The 20,197-nt window shown below is 44.9% G+C and overlaps 1 protein-coding gene across 1 annotated transcript; it reads left to right on the forward strand.

Annotated features, from left to right (window-relative positions):
* The first annotated feature begins 13,864 nt into the window (after positions 1-13,864).
* Positions 13,865-20,048, forward strand: LOC311124934 (dipeptidyl peptidase 1-like). Its single transcript, XM_084199029.1, has 8 exons — positions 13,865-14,351; positions 14,633-14,778; positions 15,962-16,125; positions 16,496-16,651; positions 17,565-17,683; positions 18,529-18,660; positions 18,754-18,986; positions 19,109-20,048. Exons 1-8 carry the CDS (start codon positions 14,192-14,194, stop codon positions 19,373-19,375), a joined length of 1,377 nt encoding a protein of 458 aa, XP_084055155.1. The 5' UTR covers positions 13,865-14,191; the 3' UTR covers positions 19,376-20,048.
* The last annotated feature ends 149 nt before the right edge of the window (positions 20,049-20,197 follow it).

The following is a 20,197-nucleotide window of genomic DNA, read 5'->3' on the forward strand; positions in this document are numbered from 1 at the left end:
CCACATATGGGCTTTGCTTGAATTGCCCTGCCAATGCATTGTTGTTCGGGACATTTTTTAAAATTATATTTCAACATTTGAGGTAGGCTATATGATCACACCGGTAATAGATCCATTGTTGTGTTACTTGTGAGGCACAGCTGAGTGAGCATATATTTAAATTATTCGCTTTTTATTTGTATTTTACTGGGCTGATGGTGCCTGCATCTGATGGTCGGTCTCAGCAGAGGGAGAGCAGCAGACTGGGGGTCCGCCTCTCAACATCCCTCCGCTCTCCCTTTCCTCCACTGCCTCTCAACATCCCTCCTCTCTCCCTTTCCTCCACTGCCTCTCAACATCCCTCTGCTCTCCCTTTCCTCCACTGCCTCTCAACATCCCTCTGCTCTCCCTTTCCTCCACTGCCTCTCAACATCCCTCTGCTCTCCCTTTCCTCCACTGCCTCTCAACATCCCTCCGCTCTCCCTTTCCTCCACTGCCTCTCAACATCCCTCCGCTCTCCCTTTCCTCCACTGCCTCTCAACATCCCTCCGCTCTCCCTTTCCTCCACTGACACTGACCAAAAAGAGACACTGTCTTCCAGCTAATGGTGAAACTCTAGTCACACCATATTATTCTGCATCATGCACAAATTCATGTTGTTACGCCTATGAACAGAGAAAGTGAAATATTCCTCGATATTAAAAAAGACCCAAGCCCCTAATAACAACAACACGAGCCTATAGATACACTTTCCTACTCATTCATTACTGCTGCAGTGCTTGTTGTAGCGCTGAGTGCAAAAGTGTTGAAAACAAAGTGTTGACAGTGCTGAGTAAGAATTTAAACATGAACTCACTCACAAAAAACAGCAACTCTTTGCTGTATTCGTTGACAGTCTCTCTCTAGTCATGGTTTTAAACGTTTTGAAATCTCACAGTATCAATATTGCTGTAGCTTTCTTTTATGCCAGCTACGTTACTGGAGACACGGTCACTTGATTTGCTCTCCGGGCCCGCCGGGAAGGCAGAGTTTGTACCTTTAGACACATGAAATGGTTCAAATGGCAACAGTTTGCCTACCCAGCGTACAGGGCAGCTGAATCGGGTGCACCTACCGCCCACCAAAAAATAGGAACACAAGGCTTTATCGTTGGTTTTTTTTACAGAAATGTTTGGCGATCGACTAGGAATGCCTTGGAGATCGACCAGTCAACCTTGATCGACCGGTTGGTGACCACTGCTCTAGAAAGTTGAGTGAAGTTCAACCTCGTGCTTCTCTCTGTGGGCTGATATTTATTCTGCGTGGCAGTCCCAGGGGGCTGCACGGCAGTCTCGGGCTACTGCGCACCCACGCACTCGCGCAGTTTAGAGGGAACGTTACACCAAGCCCGCTATCTAAGACTGATGTCTGATGTCATGTTTGCTTCCCGCTGTCAGAAGGGCTTGTAGATGTTTTAGCACACTGATTCAGCGCTGTGTATCCCTTCTAGCCCTAGAACTAGGAGGGTCAGATGAGAATATTTACCAGATCCAGAGGAATTTAGCAGAAACGGATCCACTTCTGGCATAAGAATGTGTGTGACTGTAGCAGGTTGGCATTTATTGTCATTAATCTTGCCATGGAGGCAGAACTGAGTGATTTCCCCTTAGATATGCCAGCTGCAAATTTAGGTTTAAAATCAGATTTTAGGGTTTACAATCAGATTTTATGACTTTGTGTCTGTGCCAGCTAGTGACCCTGCAGAGCTGCCTCCAGAACAACATTCATAACGAAAAACCCTAACCTGCCAGCCACAAAGTCATAAAAGCTGATTGTAAACCTAACCCTAACCCTAACCTTAACCTTAACCTTAACCACACTACTAACCCTAATGCGTAACCTTAAATTACGACCAAAAAGCACATTTTTGTTTTCATTAATTTTTACAATATTGCCCATTTTGACTGGCCCTTGTAGCGGAAATAATAATAACAAGGGCATGCAATGACAGATCCTAAAATTATTCCATTTACATATCAAAAAGGTTAAAAAATATTTACAAAATGAAATGTTTTTTAAAATGATGATTATGTTATAACATATACAGTACCAATATGACAAAAAAAAATGTGTTACATTATATGTGAGAGTGTAGGTTACTATTCAAATGTCTAGTAATTATATTACAATGAAATCAGTATACATCATAAATACAAAAATACATTAAAAATATTATCGTGCCAAAGGGTGAGGGCTTGGAAGGGAGGGTAGCTTGTTGGGAAATAAGTGGTTTCGAAAAAAGTCAACTGTTTTTATTGTTTTGGATATTTTCTATATAAATATATTCCAGATTTTCAAGCTTAAAGCAATACTACCCATACCCATACATGACACACATCTGTACTGGGTGCAAGTCCCGTTGTAGTCTGTAGTCTGGAGTACCTCAGTCTCCTATCATGGCTGTACATACCCCTCTCCCTTCTACCTAAAACTCTCTAAGAAACCATTCATCGCAGAACAGTGCCATTGACTAATGACCTTTAAACAATGTTGAGAGTCTAATTTACCTGTGTTTATGTTGAGATAGCACAGTATTGATGCAGCTTGTTCTCTCTCTCTCTCTCTCTCTCTCTCTCTCTCTCTCTCTCTCTGTGTGTGTGTGTGTGTATGTGTGTGTGTGTGTGTGTGTGTGTGTGTGTGATGAGGATATGTAGCAGCAGCTTGACTCAGCACTTTGACTCCATGTTGCCCCCCTGGGCTGCTCTGAGGTACTCTACCCTGCTGCCTTGGCAGAAACACAGGATCCACAGTATTCCATTCTATTGTTTATAGGGCTGTTTCCTATAAACAACACTAAGATCAACCCTAGAAATGCTAAACTGATGTGAGGAAAACTGACCTGATCTCATATTTGTGAACATAAAATGGTACACACATCAGCCAGGGCTGGAGGTTTCCACAGTGAGACAGACAGAACACGGCTCTTCCTCCAGGGCTGGAGGTTTCCACAGTGAGACAGACAGAACACGGCCCTTCCTCCAGGGCTGGAGGTTTCCACAGTGAGACAGACAGAACACGGCTCTTCCTCCAGGGCTGGAGGTTTCCACAGTGAGACAGACAGAACACGGCCCTTCCTCCAGGGCTGGAGGTTTCCACAGTGAGACAGACAGAACACGGCCCTTCCTCCAGGGCTGGAGGTTTCCACAGTGAGACAGACAGAACACGGCTCTTCCTCCAGGGCTGGAGGTTTCCACAGTGAGACAGACAGAACACGGCTCTTCCTCCAGGGCTGGAGGTTTCCACAGTGAGACAGACAGAACACGGCCCTTCCTCCAGGGCTGGAGGTTTCCACAGTGAGACAGACAGAACACGGCTCTTCCTCCAGGGCTGGAGGTTTCCACGGTGAGACAGACAGAACACGGCTCTTCCTCCAGGGCTGGAGGTTTCCACAGTGAGACAGACAGAACACGGCTCTTCCTCCAGGGCTGGAGGTTTCCACAGTGAGACAGACAGAACACGGCTCTTCCTCCAGGGCTGGAGGTTTCCACAGTGAGACAGACAGAACACGGCTCTTCCTCCAGGGCTGGAGGTTTCCACAGTGAGACAGATAGAACACGGCTCTTCCTCCAGGGCTGGAGGTTTCCACAGTGAGACAGACAGAACACGGCTCTTCCTCCAGGGCTGGAGGTTTCCACGGTGAGACAGACAGAACACGGCCCTTCCTCCAGGGCTGGAGGTTTCCACGGTGAGACAGACAGAACACGGCTCTTGGAAGTTAGTATTTCAGTCTGCTCTAGATAAACATTGTTTAAATTAATTGACCCCAAACCATGTTTACTGTGTAAAACATAGAGAAACTGGAGATTCATTCAAATATGAGTTACAGAGAGCTGTTCTAGATATCTGAGATATTGTCAACCCTATTTTTGTATGTATGTCGAAGCAGCTGAATGTTAATATATTTCAGTACAGTGTCCATGTTTTGGCTATCTGCTCTAGTTCACTGAAATTGTATTTGAGCGTGTTTTTTTCTCTCTCTGTAAGATAGCCTATTTAGAGAACATTTTAATCATTTAGCAGACGCTCTTATCCAGAGCGACTTACAGTTAGTGAGTGCATCCGTTTTTTTTTTTTATACTGGCCCCCCGTGGGAAACGAACCCACAACCCTGGCGTTGCAAGCGCCATGCTCTACCAACTGAGCTACAACGATCTTATTGGAGTCAACATCATTGTCCAATTTAAACTACATTTGCGACAAAATAGTGTAAGATTTATGTCATGGTACACTGTACTCTTTATTCTTTAAATTAATACAAATCGAAGAATTTGATAAATAATTTTAATTCCTACATTATTATAGATCTTCTTACTCCCATAATCAAGACTAAGACGATGATTCTAATGAGATTCTATTTATGGGGAAAATACAGTCCTTTCGTTGATGAGATTCTATTTATGGGGAAAATACAGTCCTTTCGTTGATGAGATTCTATTTATTTACATTTTTTACATTTTAGTCATTTAGCAGACGCTCTTATCCAGAGCGACTTACAGTTAGTGAGTGCATACATTTTCATACTGGCCCCCTGTGCGAAATGAAACCACAACCCTGGCGTTGCAAGTGCCATGCTCTACCAACTGAGCTACAGGGGAAAATACAGTCCTTTTGTTGATGAGATTGTATTTTCAGTAGAGATGTCAATAAGATGATGAATGTTGCCTAGAATTACAGAGATGTTTACATTCGTACTGCTCACTTGAGATAATCCAGTTTATGTCGTGATGATTATTTATCAAGCTTATCGGCATATATTTGTGCTAGCTCTGTGATTTCATGAGAAATGGTGATGAACTATGTAGAATTCCAATAGATAAAGACAAGACAGCTCAATAATTCATGTGTGTATATGGAATGCATGCGAGGGAATTACTATCTGCAGTATTCCTAATTTGACAGCGCATTTTTTAAATGCAGCACTATGGTCTGTGCACTTCTACCCTGTCAAGATGTCACCCATAGTCGTTCGCTGACAAACAGCTAAGATGAGAGGAGAGATGCACACTGATACCGTTCACACTCCACAGAGCGTTCTCATGGTTTCATTCACACCAACCAGAGCCATGTGCTTAGAGAGGGTTCTGCATTATGACACATTTACATGACACTACAACATTCTATGGCATCCATGTTAGCGCCCCATTGACATTACATGGGGAATATTTTTTAATATTGCTATGTAACTGTACGTCTAGAATCAGATCAATATTCAACATTCTAAAATTGGCCCAACTCTCTAAATCTATGGCTCTGATACCAACCTCCTTCACTCAGTGCCAACTCTATAGAATCTCTACGGACCATGTTTACTGCTGACACATCATCTGTCCGCTGCCCTCCTACTTTAGTGGGCTTTGGGTTCGGTTTCAGGTTTAGCTGTTTTCTCTGGCGTGTAGAAGTGTAGAATGTAACATGACGCTGTCGATGTGATATTGGAGATGGTTTCTGTTGATATTTGATGATATATTTAGTCGTTTCATTCAGCTTTTGTAAAACTTGAGAATATATGTTAACAGCTGTTTAGAAACATGTTTACTTTTGGAGGAGTAGGAGTGTGGAGTCTAGCCTACAGAGCAGTGTTTCCCAAACGGTGGGTCGGGGCCCTCTGGTGGGTCGCAGCCGGTTTCTCTTGGTCCCAGGTTTGGGATCCACTGGCCTGTGATACGTAAGGTAGGAAACGTGGCAAGTTTTTGCTTTAGTTTCCTTGCCATTGATGAATCATTGTGTAAACGTACTGCAGAGTACCTTTTGAATCATTATTAAAAACCTGGAATTTACACCCACACCTCTCATTGCAATGTCCTACTGCAAGACTCAACTGTTACTTCATAATAAAAGGTATTTGGATGGGCTGAGATAGTCGGCGCTGTGGCCAATGATCAGTTCTGATATTTCAGTGACTCATCCAAGCAGACTGATCTACATTTAAGTCATTTAGCAGACGCTCTTATCCAGAGCAATTTACAGTTAGTGAGTTCATACATTTTCATACTGGCCCCCCGTGGGAAACGAACCCACAACCCTGGCGTTGCAAGCGCCATGCTCTACCAACTGAGCTACAGGGGACTACAGACAGCTACAAACCCTCAGAATCAGTCTCCATGACATCACAGACATTAAAGGACTTTATTGGCCCACTATGAATCAGACTTAACCTTTTACTGCAGTGGGCTAAATCAGGGTCACACCGAGTGATTCTTGTTAGTCTTTAAGAAATCTACTTTGAAACAAAAGTATACACCTCACACACATGGTTATGGGCTTAATAAAAAGAAGACACCTGTACCATGTCAGAAATAGAGTTGAAATGTATTACATTTTGAGTTTGGTTCCCAATATTACACTTTATATACAACACAGTAGACTGAAATATAACAAAACTGTTTGACATAGAAACACTGATTTTTTTTTGTATTTTTTAATAATCGTAATTAATTATGAAATTATGAAAAATATAAATAACATTCCACCCATGAGGCCAAAGAGGGCACTTTTGGTCGTGACTGCAGGAAAGGGCTACATACGTTCATTCAATTTAGGAGACACTATGGAAGGCAATGCCAAAACTATGCTCTCTTCCTCTTCCTCTCTCTTCCTCTCCCTCTCTCTTCCTCTCCCTCTCTCTTCCTCTTCCTCTCTCTTCCTCTCCCTCTCTCTTCCTCTCCCTCTCTCTTCCCCTTTCCTCTCTCCTCCATCATACTTTCATCTCTCTCCCTCACTCTGTTTAGGCTAGCTACTACATGATCCTCTAATCATGAGGTTGTTCCAACCCAGCCTATGAGTTAAAGTTTACAACGTAGGTGCACAGGTCGAGAGAAATGTAATGAAGTTGACAGACAAAATGATAACTTTTTTGTTTCACTATTTTTATTTTTATGAAATTCACTGAGGTGGATGGTCTTCCCCTTACTCCTCTGAGGAGCCTCCACTAATTCAGCATGAGGGAATTGTAGCAGATGGCTTACTGAGAGGCCAGTTTAATCTAACTGAATAAAGGAGAGAGAGAGAGTAAAGAATGAGATGGCATTGAGAAACAGAATGAGTTAAACCCTCAATGTCAGGCGCCCAGAGAAATCCACACCTCCCCCACACAGAGAAATCCACACCTCCCCCACACAGAGAAATCCACACCTCCCCCACACAGAGAAATCCACACCTCCCCCACACAGAGAAATCCACACCTCCCCCACACAGAGAAATCCATACCTACCCCACACAGAGAAATCCATACCTCCCCCACACAGAGAAATCCACACCTCCCCCACACAGAGAAATCCATACCTCCCCCACACAGAGAAATCCATACCTCCCCCACACAGATAAATCCACACCTCCCCCACACAGAGAAATCCATACCTCCCCCACACAGATAAATCCACACCTCCCCCACACAGAGAAATCCACACCTCCCCCACACAGAGAAATCCATACCTCCCCCACACAGAGAAATCCACACAGAGAAATCCACACCTCCCCCACACAGAGAAATCCACACCTCCCCCACACAGAGAAATCCACACCTCCCCCACACAGAGAAATCCACACCTCCCCCACAGAGAGACAAACACCCCCCCCCTACCCAGGCCCTGGCTGTGTATTATCCAGATTAATTGTTTCACTCATTTAACCCTCCTTCATAGACGCATCAATAAACTGCCTCTGCTTGTGCTAGGGTGCTGAGATGATATCAGATGAGGGCTGGAAACAGGGTGCAGGGACACGGAAGCAAAGGTCACGACCTGAGGATCACATCCAGGTCAAACAGAGGGTCTGACCTCCCTCAGCTCCCTGGGGACAGACAGTCTGGGGACAGACAGCCTGGGATCAGACAGCCTGCGATCAGACAGTCTGGGATCAGACAGTTTGGGATCAGACAGCCTGCGATCAGACAGTCTGGGATCAGACAGCCTGCGATCAGACAGTCTGGGATCAGACAGCCTGGGATCAGACAGTTTGGGATCAGACAGCCTGCGATCAGACAGTCTGGGACCAGACAGCCTGGGGACATCTCACTACGCTATATACCATACCTCATTTGTGGACATTACAGCATTATTGGAGGAATTTTGGCTGGGATTCAATCCAATCGCGCTTTGTCCGCAATGTACGTTTGAAAGACAATGTTCCCACATTCACCATAAACACTGCAAATAAATTACCTTTATTTGTCCAAATTCGCGTTCGTACTGAATCCTGGCCTTGATTTCACACATGGCAATCAGAATAAACAACCCTTCATTTCACTGTTCTCATTGCTTGATTCCAGCTATTGATTGATTCCAGCTATTGATTGATTCCAGCTATTGATTGATTCCAGCTATTGATTGTCTCCACAATATCTTGTTGCTATGTACAGTCAGAGGCATAGCGAATTCCAAGTCCAAAAACCATCTACAACATAAGGTATGTATGTCACATACATGAACATACTACACATAACTCACATGTATCATGTCTAAAATCTGAGTGCTCTTATGTAAACAGAATGTATTGGAGGTGTTTTGTGTTGTGAGATGTGAGATGTGGCTTATGTCGTAAATTGTGTCGGCGAGATGTGCAGTAGCATGGGTTTGGGTCTGTGTGTGCGTGTGTGTGTGTGTGTGTGTGTGTGTGTGCGTGCGTGCGTGTGCGTGCGTGCGTGTACGTGCGTGCGTGTGTGTGTGTCATATCTGCTTTGGGCACGAGGCATCAGGCTGGGTCTGCTGCAGCAATCCGTTTAATCTGATCTGGTTTCCATTTAGATTCTTCAATATAAGATGATCAGACATTTTGGGGAGCTGTGAGCAGAATTATCTGTTTCTGGATTAAATCATGGCTACCACCACCGACTGGCACATTTTTTACAAAAACGACATCGTAAATGAAACTGAGAGAGTTTTATGGAGGTAGGAGCCCACTGTGCCTTGCGAAAGTATTCACCACCCTTGGCGTTTTTCTTATTTTGTTGCCTTACAACCTGGAATTAAAATGGATGTTTTGGGGGGTTTGTATCATTTGATTTACATAACATGCCTACCACTTTGAAGATGCAAAATCTTTTTTTGTGTGAAACAAACAAGAAATAAGACAAAAAAACAGAAAACTTGAGTGTGTACAACTATTCCCCCCCCCCCCCCCCCCAAAGTCAAAACTTTGTAGAGCCACCTTTTGCAGCAATTACAGCTGCAAGTTCTTTGGGGTATGTCTCTATAAGCTTGGCACATCTAGCCACTGGGATTTTCTGCCCATTCCTCAAGGCAAAACTGCTTCAGCTCCTTCAAGTTGGATGGGTTCCGCTGGTGTACAGCAATCTTTAAGTCATACCACAGATTCTCAATTGGATTGAGGTCTGGGCTTTGACTAGGCCATTCCAAGACATTTAAATGTTTCCCCTTAAACCACTCATGTGTTGCTTTAGCAGTATGCTTAGGGTCATTGTCCTGCTGGAAGGTGAACCTCCGTCCCAGTCTCAAATCTCTGGAAGACTGAAACAGGTTTCCCTCAAGAATTTCCCTGTATTTAGCGCTATCCTTCAAATCTGACCAGTTTCCCAGTCCCTGCCGATGAAAACATCCCCACAGCATGATGCTGCCACCACCACCATGGTGTTCTCGGGGTGATGAGAGGTGTTGGGTTTGCGCCAGACATAGCGTTTTCCTTGATGGCCAAAAAGCTCAATTTTAGTCTCATCTGACCAGAGTACCTTCTTCCATTTGTTTGGGGAGTCTCCCACATGCCTATTGGCGAACACTAAACGTGTTAGCTTATTTTTTTCTTCAAGCAATGGCTTTTTTTCTGGCCACTCTTCCGTAAAGCCCAGCTCTGTGAGGTGTACGGCTTAAAGTGGTCCTATGGACAGATACTCCAATCTCCGCTGTGGAGCTTTGCAAACGCTATGTCTCTCTGATTAATGCCCTCCTTGCCTGGTCCGTGAGTTTTGATGGGCGGCCCACTCTAGGCAGGTTTGTTGTGGTTTCTTTCTTTCTTTCTTTCTTTCTTTCTTTCTTTCTTTCTTTCTTTCTTTCTTTCTTTCTTTCTTTCTTTCTTTCTTTCTTTCTTTCTTTCTTTCTCTCTCTCTCTCTCTCTCTCTCTCTCTCTCTCTCTCTCTCTCTCTCTCTCTCTCTGTCTCTCTCTCTCTCTCTCTCTGTCTCTCTCTCTCTCTCTCTCTCTCTCTCTTTCTCTCTCTCTCTCTTTATCTCTCTCTCTCTCTTTATCTCTCTCTCTTTATCTCTCTCTCTCTCTCTCTCTGTATCTCTCTCTCTCTCTCTCTCTCTCTCTCTCTCTGTTTCTCTCTCTCTTTATCTCTCTCTCTCTTTATCTCTCTCTCTCTGTTTCTCTCTCTCTCCCTCTCTCTCTCTCTGTTTCTCTCTCTCTTTATCTCTCTCTCTCTTTTTCTCTCTCTCTCTCTCTCTGTTTCTCTCTCTCTCCCTCTCTCTCTCTCTGTTTCTCCCTCTCTCTCTCTATCACTCCCTCTCTTTCTCTTGCTTGCTTTCCTTCTCCTGCTCTCTTTCTTCCCCATCTTTTTCCTTTACGCTATCTCTGTCCCCCCACCCACACACTCTCTCACACACACACACACACACACACAGAGACGCATAACGACATGACTAATTCCCCTCCCCTCCATCCGATCAGTGATTATTATGGTCTGTGAAGCAGATGAGTCAGTCTCCTATGATGTAACCATGGTAATCACTGTGTCTGTCCCAGACTCAGACCCCATATTTTCAGTGTCCATCAGCTAAAATAAGCCTTTTAAAGACTGGAAACACACGCAGACACACACACACACACACACACAAACACACAAACACACACACACACACACACACACACACAGACAAACACACACACAGGCCGCACACACAAAACCTTGCCAATGCAAGAGTAAAAGTTGTTGAGCGTTTAACGATGGCTATGTTCATGGCTTCATTATATCGGTCGATAGCTGAGTGCATCAGACATTTCTGTTTTAATATTTGACAGTGTGTGTGTGTGGGGGGGTTTAGTTACTGAGCACAGCAGAGTGTTGTCACAGTGTTGTCATTAGCATTAAACACTGGTGGCCAGGCCAGACTGAGCTCTGAGATGTTGAGACATGCTTCTTCTCACTTACAGTGAGGGAAAAAAGTATTTGATCCCCTGCTGATTTTGTACGTTTGCCCACTGACAAAGAAATGATCAGTTTATAATTTTAATGGTAGGTTTATTTGAACAGTGAGAGACAGAATAACAACAAAAATATCCCGAAAAACACATATCAAAAATATTATAAATGTATTTGCATTTTAATGAGGGAAATAAGTATTTGACACCCTCTCAATCAGAAAGATTTCTGGCTCCCAGGTGTCTTTTATACAGGTAACGAGCTGAGATTAGGAGCACACTCTTAAAGGGAGTGCTCCTAATCTCAGCTTGTTACCTGTATAAAAGACACCTGTCCACAGAAGCAATCAATCAATCAGATTACAAACTCTCCACCATGGCCAAGTCCAAAGAGCTCTCCAAGGATGTCAGGGACAAGATTGTAGACCTACACAAGGCTGGAATGGGCTACAAGACCATCGCCAAGCAGCTTGGTGAGAAGGTGACAACAGTTGGTGCGATTATTCGCAAATGGAAGAAACACAAAATAACTGTCAATCTCCCTCGGCCTGGGGCTCCATGCAAGATCTCACCTCGTGGAGTTGCAATGATCATGAGAACGGTGAGGAATCAGCCCAGAACTACACGGGAGGATCTTGTCAATGATCTCAAGGCAGCTGGGACCATAGTCACCAAGAAAACAATTGGTAACACACTACGCCGTGAAGGACTGAAATCCTGCAGCGCCCACAAGGTCCCCCTGCTCAAGAAAGCACATATACAGGCCAGTCTGAAGTTTGCCAATGAACATCTGAATGATTCAGAGGAGAACTGGGTGAAAGTGTTGTGGTCAGATGAGACCAAAATCGAGCTCTTTGGCATCAACTCAACTCGCCGTGTTTGGAGGAGGAGGAATGCTGCCTATGACCCCAAGAACACCATCCCCACCGTCAAACATGGAGGTGGAAACATTATGCTTTGGGGGTGTTTTTCTGCTAAGGGGACAGGACAACTTCACCGCATCAAAGGGACGATGGACGGGGCCATGTACCGTCAAATCTTGGGTGAGAACCTCCTTCCCTCAGCCAGGGCATTGAAAATGGGTCGTGGATGGGTATTCCAGCATGACAATGACACAAAACACACGGCCAAGGCAACAATGGAGTGGCTCAAGAAGAAGCACATTAAGGTCCTGGAGTGGCCTAGCCAGTCTCCAGACCTTAATCCCATAGAAAATCTGTGGAGGGAGCTGAAGGTTTGAGTTGCCAAATGTCAGCCTCGAAACCTTAATGACTTGGAGAAGATCTGCAAAGAGGAGTGGGACAAAATCCCTCCTGAGATGTGTGCAAACCTGGTGGCCAACTACAAGAAACGTCTGACCTCTGTGATTATCAACAAGGGTTTTGCCACCAAGTACTAAGTCATGTTTTGCAGAGGGGTCAAATACTTATTTCCCTCATTAAAATGCTAATCAATTTATAACATTTTTTACATGCGTTTTTCTGGATTTTTTTGTTGTTATTCTGTCTCTCACTGTTCAAATAAACCTACCATTAAAATGATAGACTGATCATGTCTTTGTCAGTGGGCAAACGTACAAAATCAGCAGGGGATCAAATACTTTTTTCCCTCACTGTATGTGTGTGTGCACGTGCGTGTAGATGAGGCCTAAAGCTTGTGCATACATTTGTCACTAAGTGGTTGAGAATAGGAGGGATGGGGACTCAAACCGTGGGTTAGTCTTTCCTGTGTGATTCAGTTTAGAAGACAAAGACCCAATTAGGTTGGGAGATGTGTCAATGACTCCTCACTGTCTCAGAGGGGAGAGAGATTGTAATAGTTTTTTGTTTTGTGTCTTCTCACTTTTCCCCATGCCAATAAAGCCCCTTTGAATTGATTTGAGAGAGAGAGGGAGAGCCAGAGGGCGAGAGAGAGGGGGCAAGAGAGAGAGAGGGAGAGAGCGAGAGAGAGAGAGAGAGAGAGAGGGTGGGAGCACTTTTGTTTATTATCTATTTCACTTGCTTTGGCAATGTAAACATATGTTTCCCATGCCAATAAAGCCCCTTGAATTGAAATGAGAGAGAGACATCTATGTAGGAAGTACTAAATAATATACAATCATATCTTAATTTATCCCTATCCTATTTAAAGCCAATTAGGCATTAGTAATAAACACTACAAAATTATTTAAAATGTTCATTGGAGGAAACACAGTCTCTCACCCCTCTTATCTATTCTTTACACCTTTAAAAAACATAAACAATTATATTGATGTTTTCTCATTATCCAATAAAACACTGATCTTTCACTGATGAAAGACTAACAGATTTCAAAAGTCAGCCACACCAGAGTTGCTGAAGTGAAGAACAGTGATATTTGCGTTGTCTTCACAGCTGAAAACCAATTGAATGTAATTTGCCTTAACAAGGAAAACCCCAAAGTCATTACCGATATTTGCAAAATTTTTCCAATTCGCTTTCCAATTAGCTCCTCTCCTCCAGAGATGAAGATGCGAAGCAAGAGGATTTACTTCGCCCAAAATCTGCCCACGAGAGAAGCTCTTTGTATGTAGGTCTATGAGAGAGTGTCGAGTTACGTTAGGGTAATTTGATCAAATAGAAGTTTCGTAATGTTTAGGCTGTTACAAATGTACTGATATAAGTGGATTCACGTGGCATTCCGGCAACTTTGAGAAAAACGAGTTAGTTGTGCCAGTTGTTCACACGCGTATTGCCCTCTCATTGGCTACAATGGTCCCACCTGACCTCATTTGCCTTCACTCATTGAGGATATGTGTTTACATTGTTAGAGGGGTCACTCGGCTATCTTGCCAATATAATAGATAATTTTTGTCTTCTCTCAAACAGACCCAGCGAGTCACGTGAGAAGCTGCAGTGGGTCATATGACCGAAGGGGAAGTTCACTCTGATTGCACAAGAGTACAGAGTACACTACACTACACAAGCCTGTCTCGCAGGTGCATCAAAGTACGGGGAAATATAGCCTTACTTTCTTTTTCTACTTGGGACTATATGTAGGCTATTGCTCGTGGTCACTCGCAGACTCAAATCTCTGCGTAGTTCTGTAAACAGGAGCGTGGTGTGACGCGATGAAGGTGAGCGGTGTGTTGCTGTGTGTGTTGCTGCTCTGGGCGGAGGGCTCCCGGGCTGATACCCCGGCCAACTGCACCTATGAAGATCTGTTGGGCTCCTGGGTGTTCCAGGTATCGACGGGAGGGAAAGACAAAGGCATCAACTGCTCTCTGATGGGTAAGAGATGGAAATACGGAATAACCTCAAGTTTTAAGCAATTAAGTTGGCTATAACTTTTTTTATTGGTTCGATTGTTAACTTGACCCGGTAGGTTACTCGTGTATTTGTTTGTAGCCTATTGATTGTGCTTTCGTTACATTGTTTGATACAATTTTCACCTCTGCCCAATGTTACAATGTCTATCCCATGTTACTTTGTAATACGGAAGAACCCCGAAGTTTAATTGAGGTAATTACCTAAAATGTCTCTGCTGTTTGTATGTTGTGTTTAAAAAAAAGACACCGTTGATAAGTCGATAACTGTGCACCTGGAGAAGCTGTCTGTGGCGGTGGATGATCTGGGAAACACGGGCTTCTTCACCCTCATCTACAATCAGGGCTTCGAGGTGGTCCTCAACGACTACAAGTGGTTTGGCTTCTTCAAGGCAGGTTTAAGCTCTCACTTATGCTTATTCAAGTGTTTCATTCAGGGTTACAGTTTAGTCTATAATGGTAACATACTACGATATCTGCCAAGAGGTCTGGAACCTTTTTGGCAGACATGGAATTACATTGTCATACATTTTATCTCCTGCCTGTAGGCTACAGAAAAGGCCACATGCTCATATCCCATATCTGCTACAGGATTTTTGTTTTTGATTATTTTTTTGACTGAATATTGATGGAACGCTGCAGAGATTCTTCTCTCCAACAGCACCCTGGAGAGGCACGCTGGGAATGGACAAGCAAAATATTTTGTGGGCACTGCTTATCAAAGGGTGGCATCAGCGCTCACCTAAAAACCCATATGCTGCTGGTTGAGAGAGTGTCGTTGTTTTGGGGCAGAATTGTGAGGTTTTATGTGTTACAGGTCAGTTTAGTGCAGTAAATGCCGTCAATCTGCCACCATAGGTGGCTGCCTAATGAGCGGGCCTGCCGTGGTGGAAGTCAGCTGCCTAATGAGCGGGCCTGGAAGTGGAAGTCACTTATCCTGTAGCCTTGCACATTAAGTTTCAGGCTCGTCAGACACATGGCTCGTAACCTTTCCTGTAATTGCAGAGTTGGTGGTTCAAGCTTTAATCTGACTTTTACCTCTCAATTGCTACATTATTGATACATTCAGGCTTGTGATTCGAAGTTACTTTCAGGGCTGTGTTGCAACTTTTCTCCATTCAGGGTTATCTTTCGTTTTGCTTTCAGTCTTTTTTTTAAATGTATGACTGCCTTGTGACTGTATCAGGGGAAATGTTCAGTGTTGTCACGCCTACATGGTAGAGGTGACTTGCAGACGTCAGTTCTACTTCCTTTTTGAAACTGTCTGGACTTGTCTCAGCACACAGTGACACACACACACCACATGCTTCACTGGAAAAGCCCATTGTTAGATACTCATTGCTGTTCATAAAGCCACAAATGGTCTGCTAACTCTCATATTGTAAGCCTTTATCAGGGTAATGGCCACAACCTATTTGCATAAAACATCACTGACTTGTTGCACTTCTGCTTTTCAAAGATAAGAGTGATTTTTAATCTACAACTCAGGCCATGAAGATTCAATATGTGATTGTCATCGGTCTCCACACAGGGACGCCTCGTGCACACAGACTGACTTCCTCCTCTCTGTTCCAGTACTCTGAGCAGGGCTCTGAGGTGACCAGCTACTGTGACCAGACTCTGCCAGGCTGGGTCCACGATGCTCTGGGGAACAACTGGGCCTGCTTCACTGCCAAGAGGGTCATCCCAGTACCCCCTCGCTCCGTACACACACACCGCTACTCCCACAAGGACCTCCTGTGAGTAGCCTCAGGGGTTTAGAGCGGTTTTGATAATAATAATAATAATAATAATAATAATAATAATGCTCCCCAATAATCACCTCTACGTTTTCACATTAAAGTTCGATAGTTGGCTAGAAGGCTATTTTTCATCCATGGTCCCATTTTACTGTGAGTTTTGCTCATATAGAAAAACAAGCAGTCTGCTTAGCCTTGACTCTATCTTTTACATTGGCTGTCAGTCACGAGTCGTGTTCTGGTCTGACCAGTGCTCTTGGCTGCAACTTTCTCTCCCTCGGGCTGCTCCTGTGGTCCTGCATTTGTGTTCATTCTGTTTTCATTCCCTCAGGCTGTGTCGGCGTTTACTCATCCCCCACTCTTCTCTCAGGCTGCTCCATAGGTCCTACAAACACAACTTGGACTTCATTGACTCCATCAACGTGGCCCAGAGCTCCTGGAGAGCCACGGCCTACAGGGAACATGAGACGTACACTCTGCAGCAGCTAATGCACAGGGCTGGGGGACCAGCCTCTCACGTCCCCAGGTACAGTCACTCACTTGTGAAACTATGACGTATTGAAACATTGAATTCAATAATAATGAAACTCATTTTGGCGGACTTCACACACTCACTTACAGCCCCAAGGAAGAAGCAGGAGAAAATGAGTCCGATTCAGCTGAGAGATTTGACTTCTGAAAGAAAAGGGAGAGACTCAGGGGTGCAACTTTGGTTTTAGAAGTGGGGGTGGGACATAATTTATCCAGTCAGGTAAACACTCCAAGCAGCCTACCCGAACGCCCGGAGGCTTCCGCATGGTCCTAAAGTACACCTTTCCCTTTAAAAAAAAATACAAAATCATATTCCAATGATAAAACTTGGGGGGACAAAAATGCAATTTCAGAATGTGTGGGGGGGGGCGCGGGGGCGCATGTCCCCAGTGAAAGTTTCGTTCCTGGAGAGCATAATCATGTCAAGTGAGTCCAAGGCCGAGTCCGAGGGTTCTGTTCTAGGATCATAGAATACTGTCTCTCTCCCCACCTCGTCTAGACTGCTCTGGTATGACAAAGGAAGGGAATAGTCACTCTGTACAAGGTCTTAGAAATGGCAGAAGTTTCTCCCCCCCCCCCCCCCCCCCCCCAGCTGCTATATCTTTCCCCCCCCCCACACGAATTTAAAAGGAATTGGATTGGTGTCAGAAATATGGTGGGAGCTAAGTCCAGTCCATGCTGTGACACCAATCCATAGTGTGGGGGGGGGGGGGGGAGGGAGGGACTAGTGATATTCTCAGGAGACAGTGGGGAATAGGATCACATCAGTTGTGTTCAGTAGGTATGAAACAGGACTTTTTAAAACTGGGGTACTACCTAAAGGTGTTCAATAGGAACACTCATTTTGGATTAATTGCAAAAAATGAACATGGTGTGCCCTTATCGTATGTGTCTATGCTCCTCCCCAGACGTGTTGGCCCCGCCCCTGTGACAGCAACGCTAGTCAAGATGGCGGCCGGCCTCCCTGAGCGCTGGGACTGGAGAGATGTCAACGGCGTCAACTACCTCAGTCCTGTCCGCAACCAGGGTAAAACACACGCCGGGTCAAATACCTAAACTTGTCTATCGTGACTCTTGGCGGCATCTGTCTCCTCTCCCAACCCCTGTGTATAATGTTCAGCCTGTCTGCAGTGGCTGAGAGGCCTTTGGAGTGTTCTCTACAGAGCAGTACCATCAGCTCTCCTGTTCTCTTCTAGTAGAGGACTGTTAAACCAAAGGCCACATAGTCCCTCTGGATTATAGCCTAGCCAATGTTCACGTCTCAACCCCGCAGACACAGCGTGTGGTTGGATAGCTGGCTGAGAGGGCCACGGCAGGGATGTAGGAGCTCTGTTGAAGAGGGTTTTTAACACGGGGCTACTGCAGTTTGAGGAAGTGGGGCCTTCTGCCCTGCCTAAAAGGCTCTGCATAGTCAATCCGTCACCGGCAGTGGCAGTACAGCATCTACTGCGGAGCACAGCTATTGTGTAATAAGTTGTCAAGGAAGTGAGTTTGTTTATACAGGATGTACCGCCCCCACCTCCCGTAAACCAATCATGTCAATGCGGAGCTATAAGGATCCCTCCGCATTGTTACAAAATTTGAGGCGTGATGCGGTACGGAGCTTGATTTGGCTTCCGGAGGCTCCACAATCGCGTCACACCCTCCATACGAAGCCTCCGACCACATTTTCGGCTCAAACATAAATAGGCTTTTAGGGTTCATTCCCACAGAACTATGGTTGCTGCTGGTGGCTAAAATAGTTGCAGGTTAAAGGTGATCCACTGACTGCTTGACCGGCTGTCTGGTTCTTACAGTGGTGACTGATATTGCAGTGAGGTTTTTGATTGGTTGTGACAGTGCAGGGTTTGACTGGTACTCTGTTGTCTCCAGCTTCGTGTGGTAGCTGCTATTCCTTTGCCTCAATGGGAATGTTGGAAGCTCGCATCCGGATCCAAACCAACAACACAGAGACTCCCATCTTCAGTCCACAGCAGGTCGTCTCCTGCTCTCAGTACTCCCAAGGTAACGCGCACACTGCATAATTGTACCTCAATGACGTGTGCGTATTTCTCCCATATCTCTAACCCCCTTTACTTCCCCTCTCCTCCCTCTCAGGTTGTGATGGTGGTTTCCCCTACCTCATTGGGAAGTACATCCAGGACTTTGGGATTGTGGAAGAGTCGTGTTATCCGTATGTTGGGACGGATTCCCCGTGTGACATTCCCGATGGCTGTCTCCGCCACTACGCCTCAGACTACAGCTACGTGGGAGGGTTCTACGGAGGATGCAGCGAGTCTGCCATGATGCTGGAACTGGTCAAGAACGGACCCATGGGGGTGGCCTTCGAGGTGGGACACACACACACGTTGTTTGGTTTGTGCATTGGCTAGCTCAATAAGAGTAATGGCCAGTATTAGTTTGCTAAGTCAAAATGGTAAAGGTGTATTCCTCACACTGTGTTCTTGTCCAGGTGTACCCTGACTTCATGCACTATAAGGAGGGCATCTACCACCACACGGGTCTCCATGACCCCATCAACCCGTTTGAGCTGACCAACCACGCGGTGCTGCTGGTGGGCTACGGACAATGTCACATGACTGGTCAGAAGTTCTGGGTGGTGAAGAACAGCTGGGGGAAGGCGTGGGGCGAGGGGGGCTTCTTCAGGATCAGACGGGGGTCCGACGAGTGTGCTATTGAGAGCATCGCCGTGGCAGCCAAGCCCATCCCCAAACTGTAGAGGGTCAACCTTTAGGAGTTTTCCCAATTGGAACCTAGCCTGATACTCTGGCCTGAAGTCTACAATGGTTTATACATGTAATTATTTTGTAGCTGAAAAGTTTGAAATGGCTGGAACATTGTTGATGACAGAAATAATAGATAACTGTGCAAACGTTTTCACCTTGCTCGCTAGACTGTCTGATCCTTGCCATGCCAGTCAGATGAATTTTTGGGAATGATGCCTAAAGGGAACCTGCTTTAATCCCCAATGTAACTGGGATTTGTAGTTTTTAATCAGTGTTTTGTAGTTAGTCTGGTGATTGATAGGAGGGCAGAGGACCTCTGCTCTCTAGCTGTAATCTCATGGAAGCACGGGGGAGACTGTCTTCAATGTCCTGTGATCTCATATCCTCTGTCGCTAGTCCTCTCAGCTCTGTACTGTCCTCTCATATCTGCCTCAAGCTGTAAATTGGAGTCTACTGGGAATGTTCAAAAGGGACTGCTGTCTCATTTGTGTAGAAAGGGATAGTATGATTTAATGTTGGTGCCCCCCCCCCCCTCCAGAAGCGGTTGCCTTTCATTAGAAATGTCCTATAGGTTTCCAATAAGATCACATCATGCACAGATTTGCACTGGTTTTGTGTGCTTTTTACAATTTGAAAGAAAATAAATAAAGTTGCTTTTTAGAAATATTTTCAGTGGTGTTGGCTTTTTTTACACTGACATATGGATACATCTTCAGCTAAATGCGCGTAACTTCTATATTCTTGATGGAACATTGCAGGTCTTGCAAATAATTTTTCAGGAGTAAAGCAACTTTTAGATAACAATTAGTTATTTG

This window comes from Coregonus lavaretus (assembly GCF_964263955.1).
Source record: "Coregonus lavaretus genome assembly, contig: HAP1_SCAFFOLD_5023, whole genome shotgun sequence".
Lineage (NCBI taxonomy): Eukaryota > Metazoa > Chordata > Actinopteri > Salmoniformes > Salmonidae > Coregonus > Coregonus lavaretus.

Excerpts from the sequence above, each read along its gene's own strand:
- LOC311124934 (XM_084199029.1), top strand. The coding sequence starts at position 14,192 with ATGAAGGTGAGCGGTGTGTTGCTGTGTGTGTTGCTGCTCTGGGCGGAG. Across the intron at positions 16,652-17,564 it reads CCAGCCTCTCACGTCCCCAG|ACGTGTTGGCCCCGCCCCTG; the intron begins GTACAGTCACTC and ends GCTCCTCCCCAG. Across the intron at positions 18,661-18,753 it reads CTGCTCTCAGTACTCCCAAG|GTTGTGATGGTGGTTTCCCC; the intron begins GTAACGCGCACA and ends CCTCCCTCTCAG.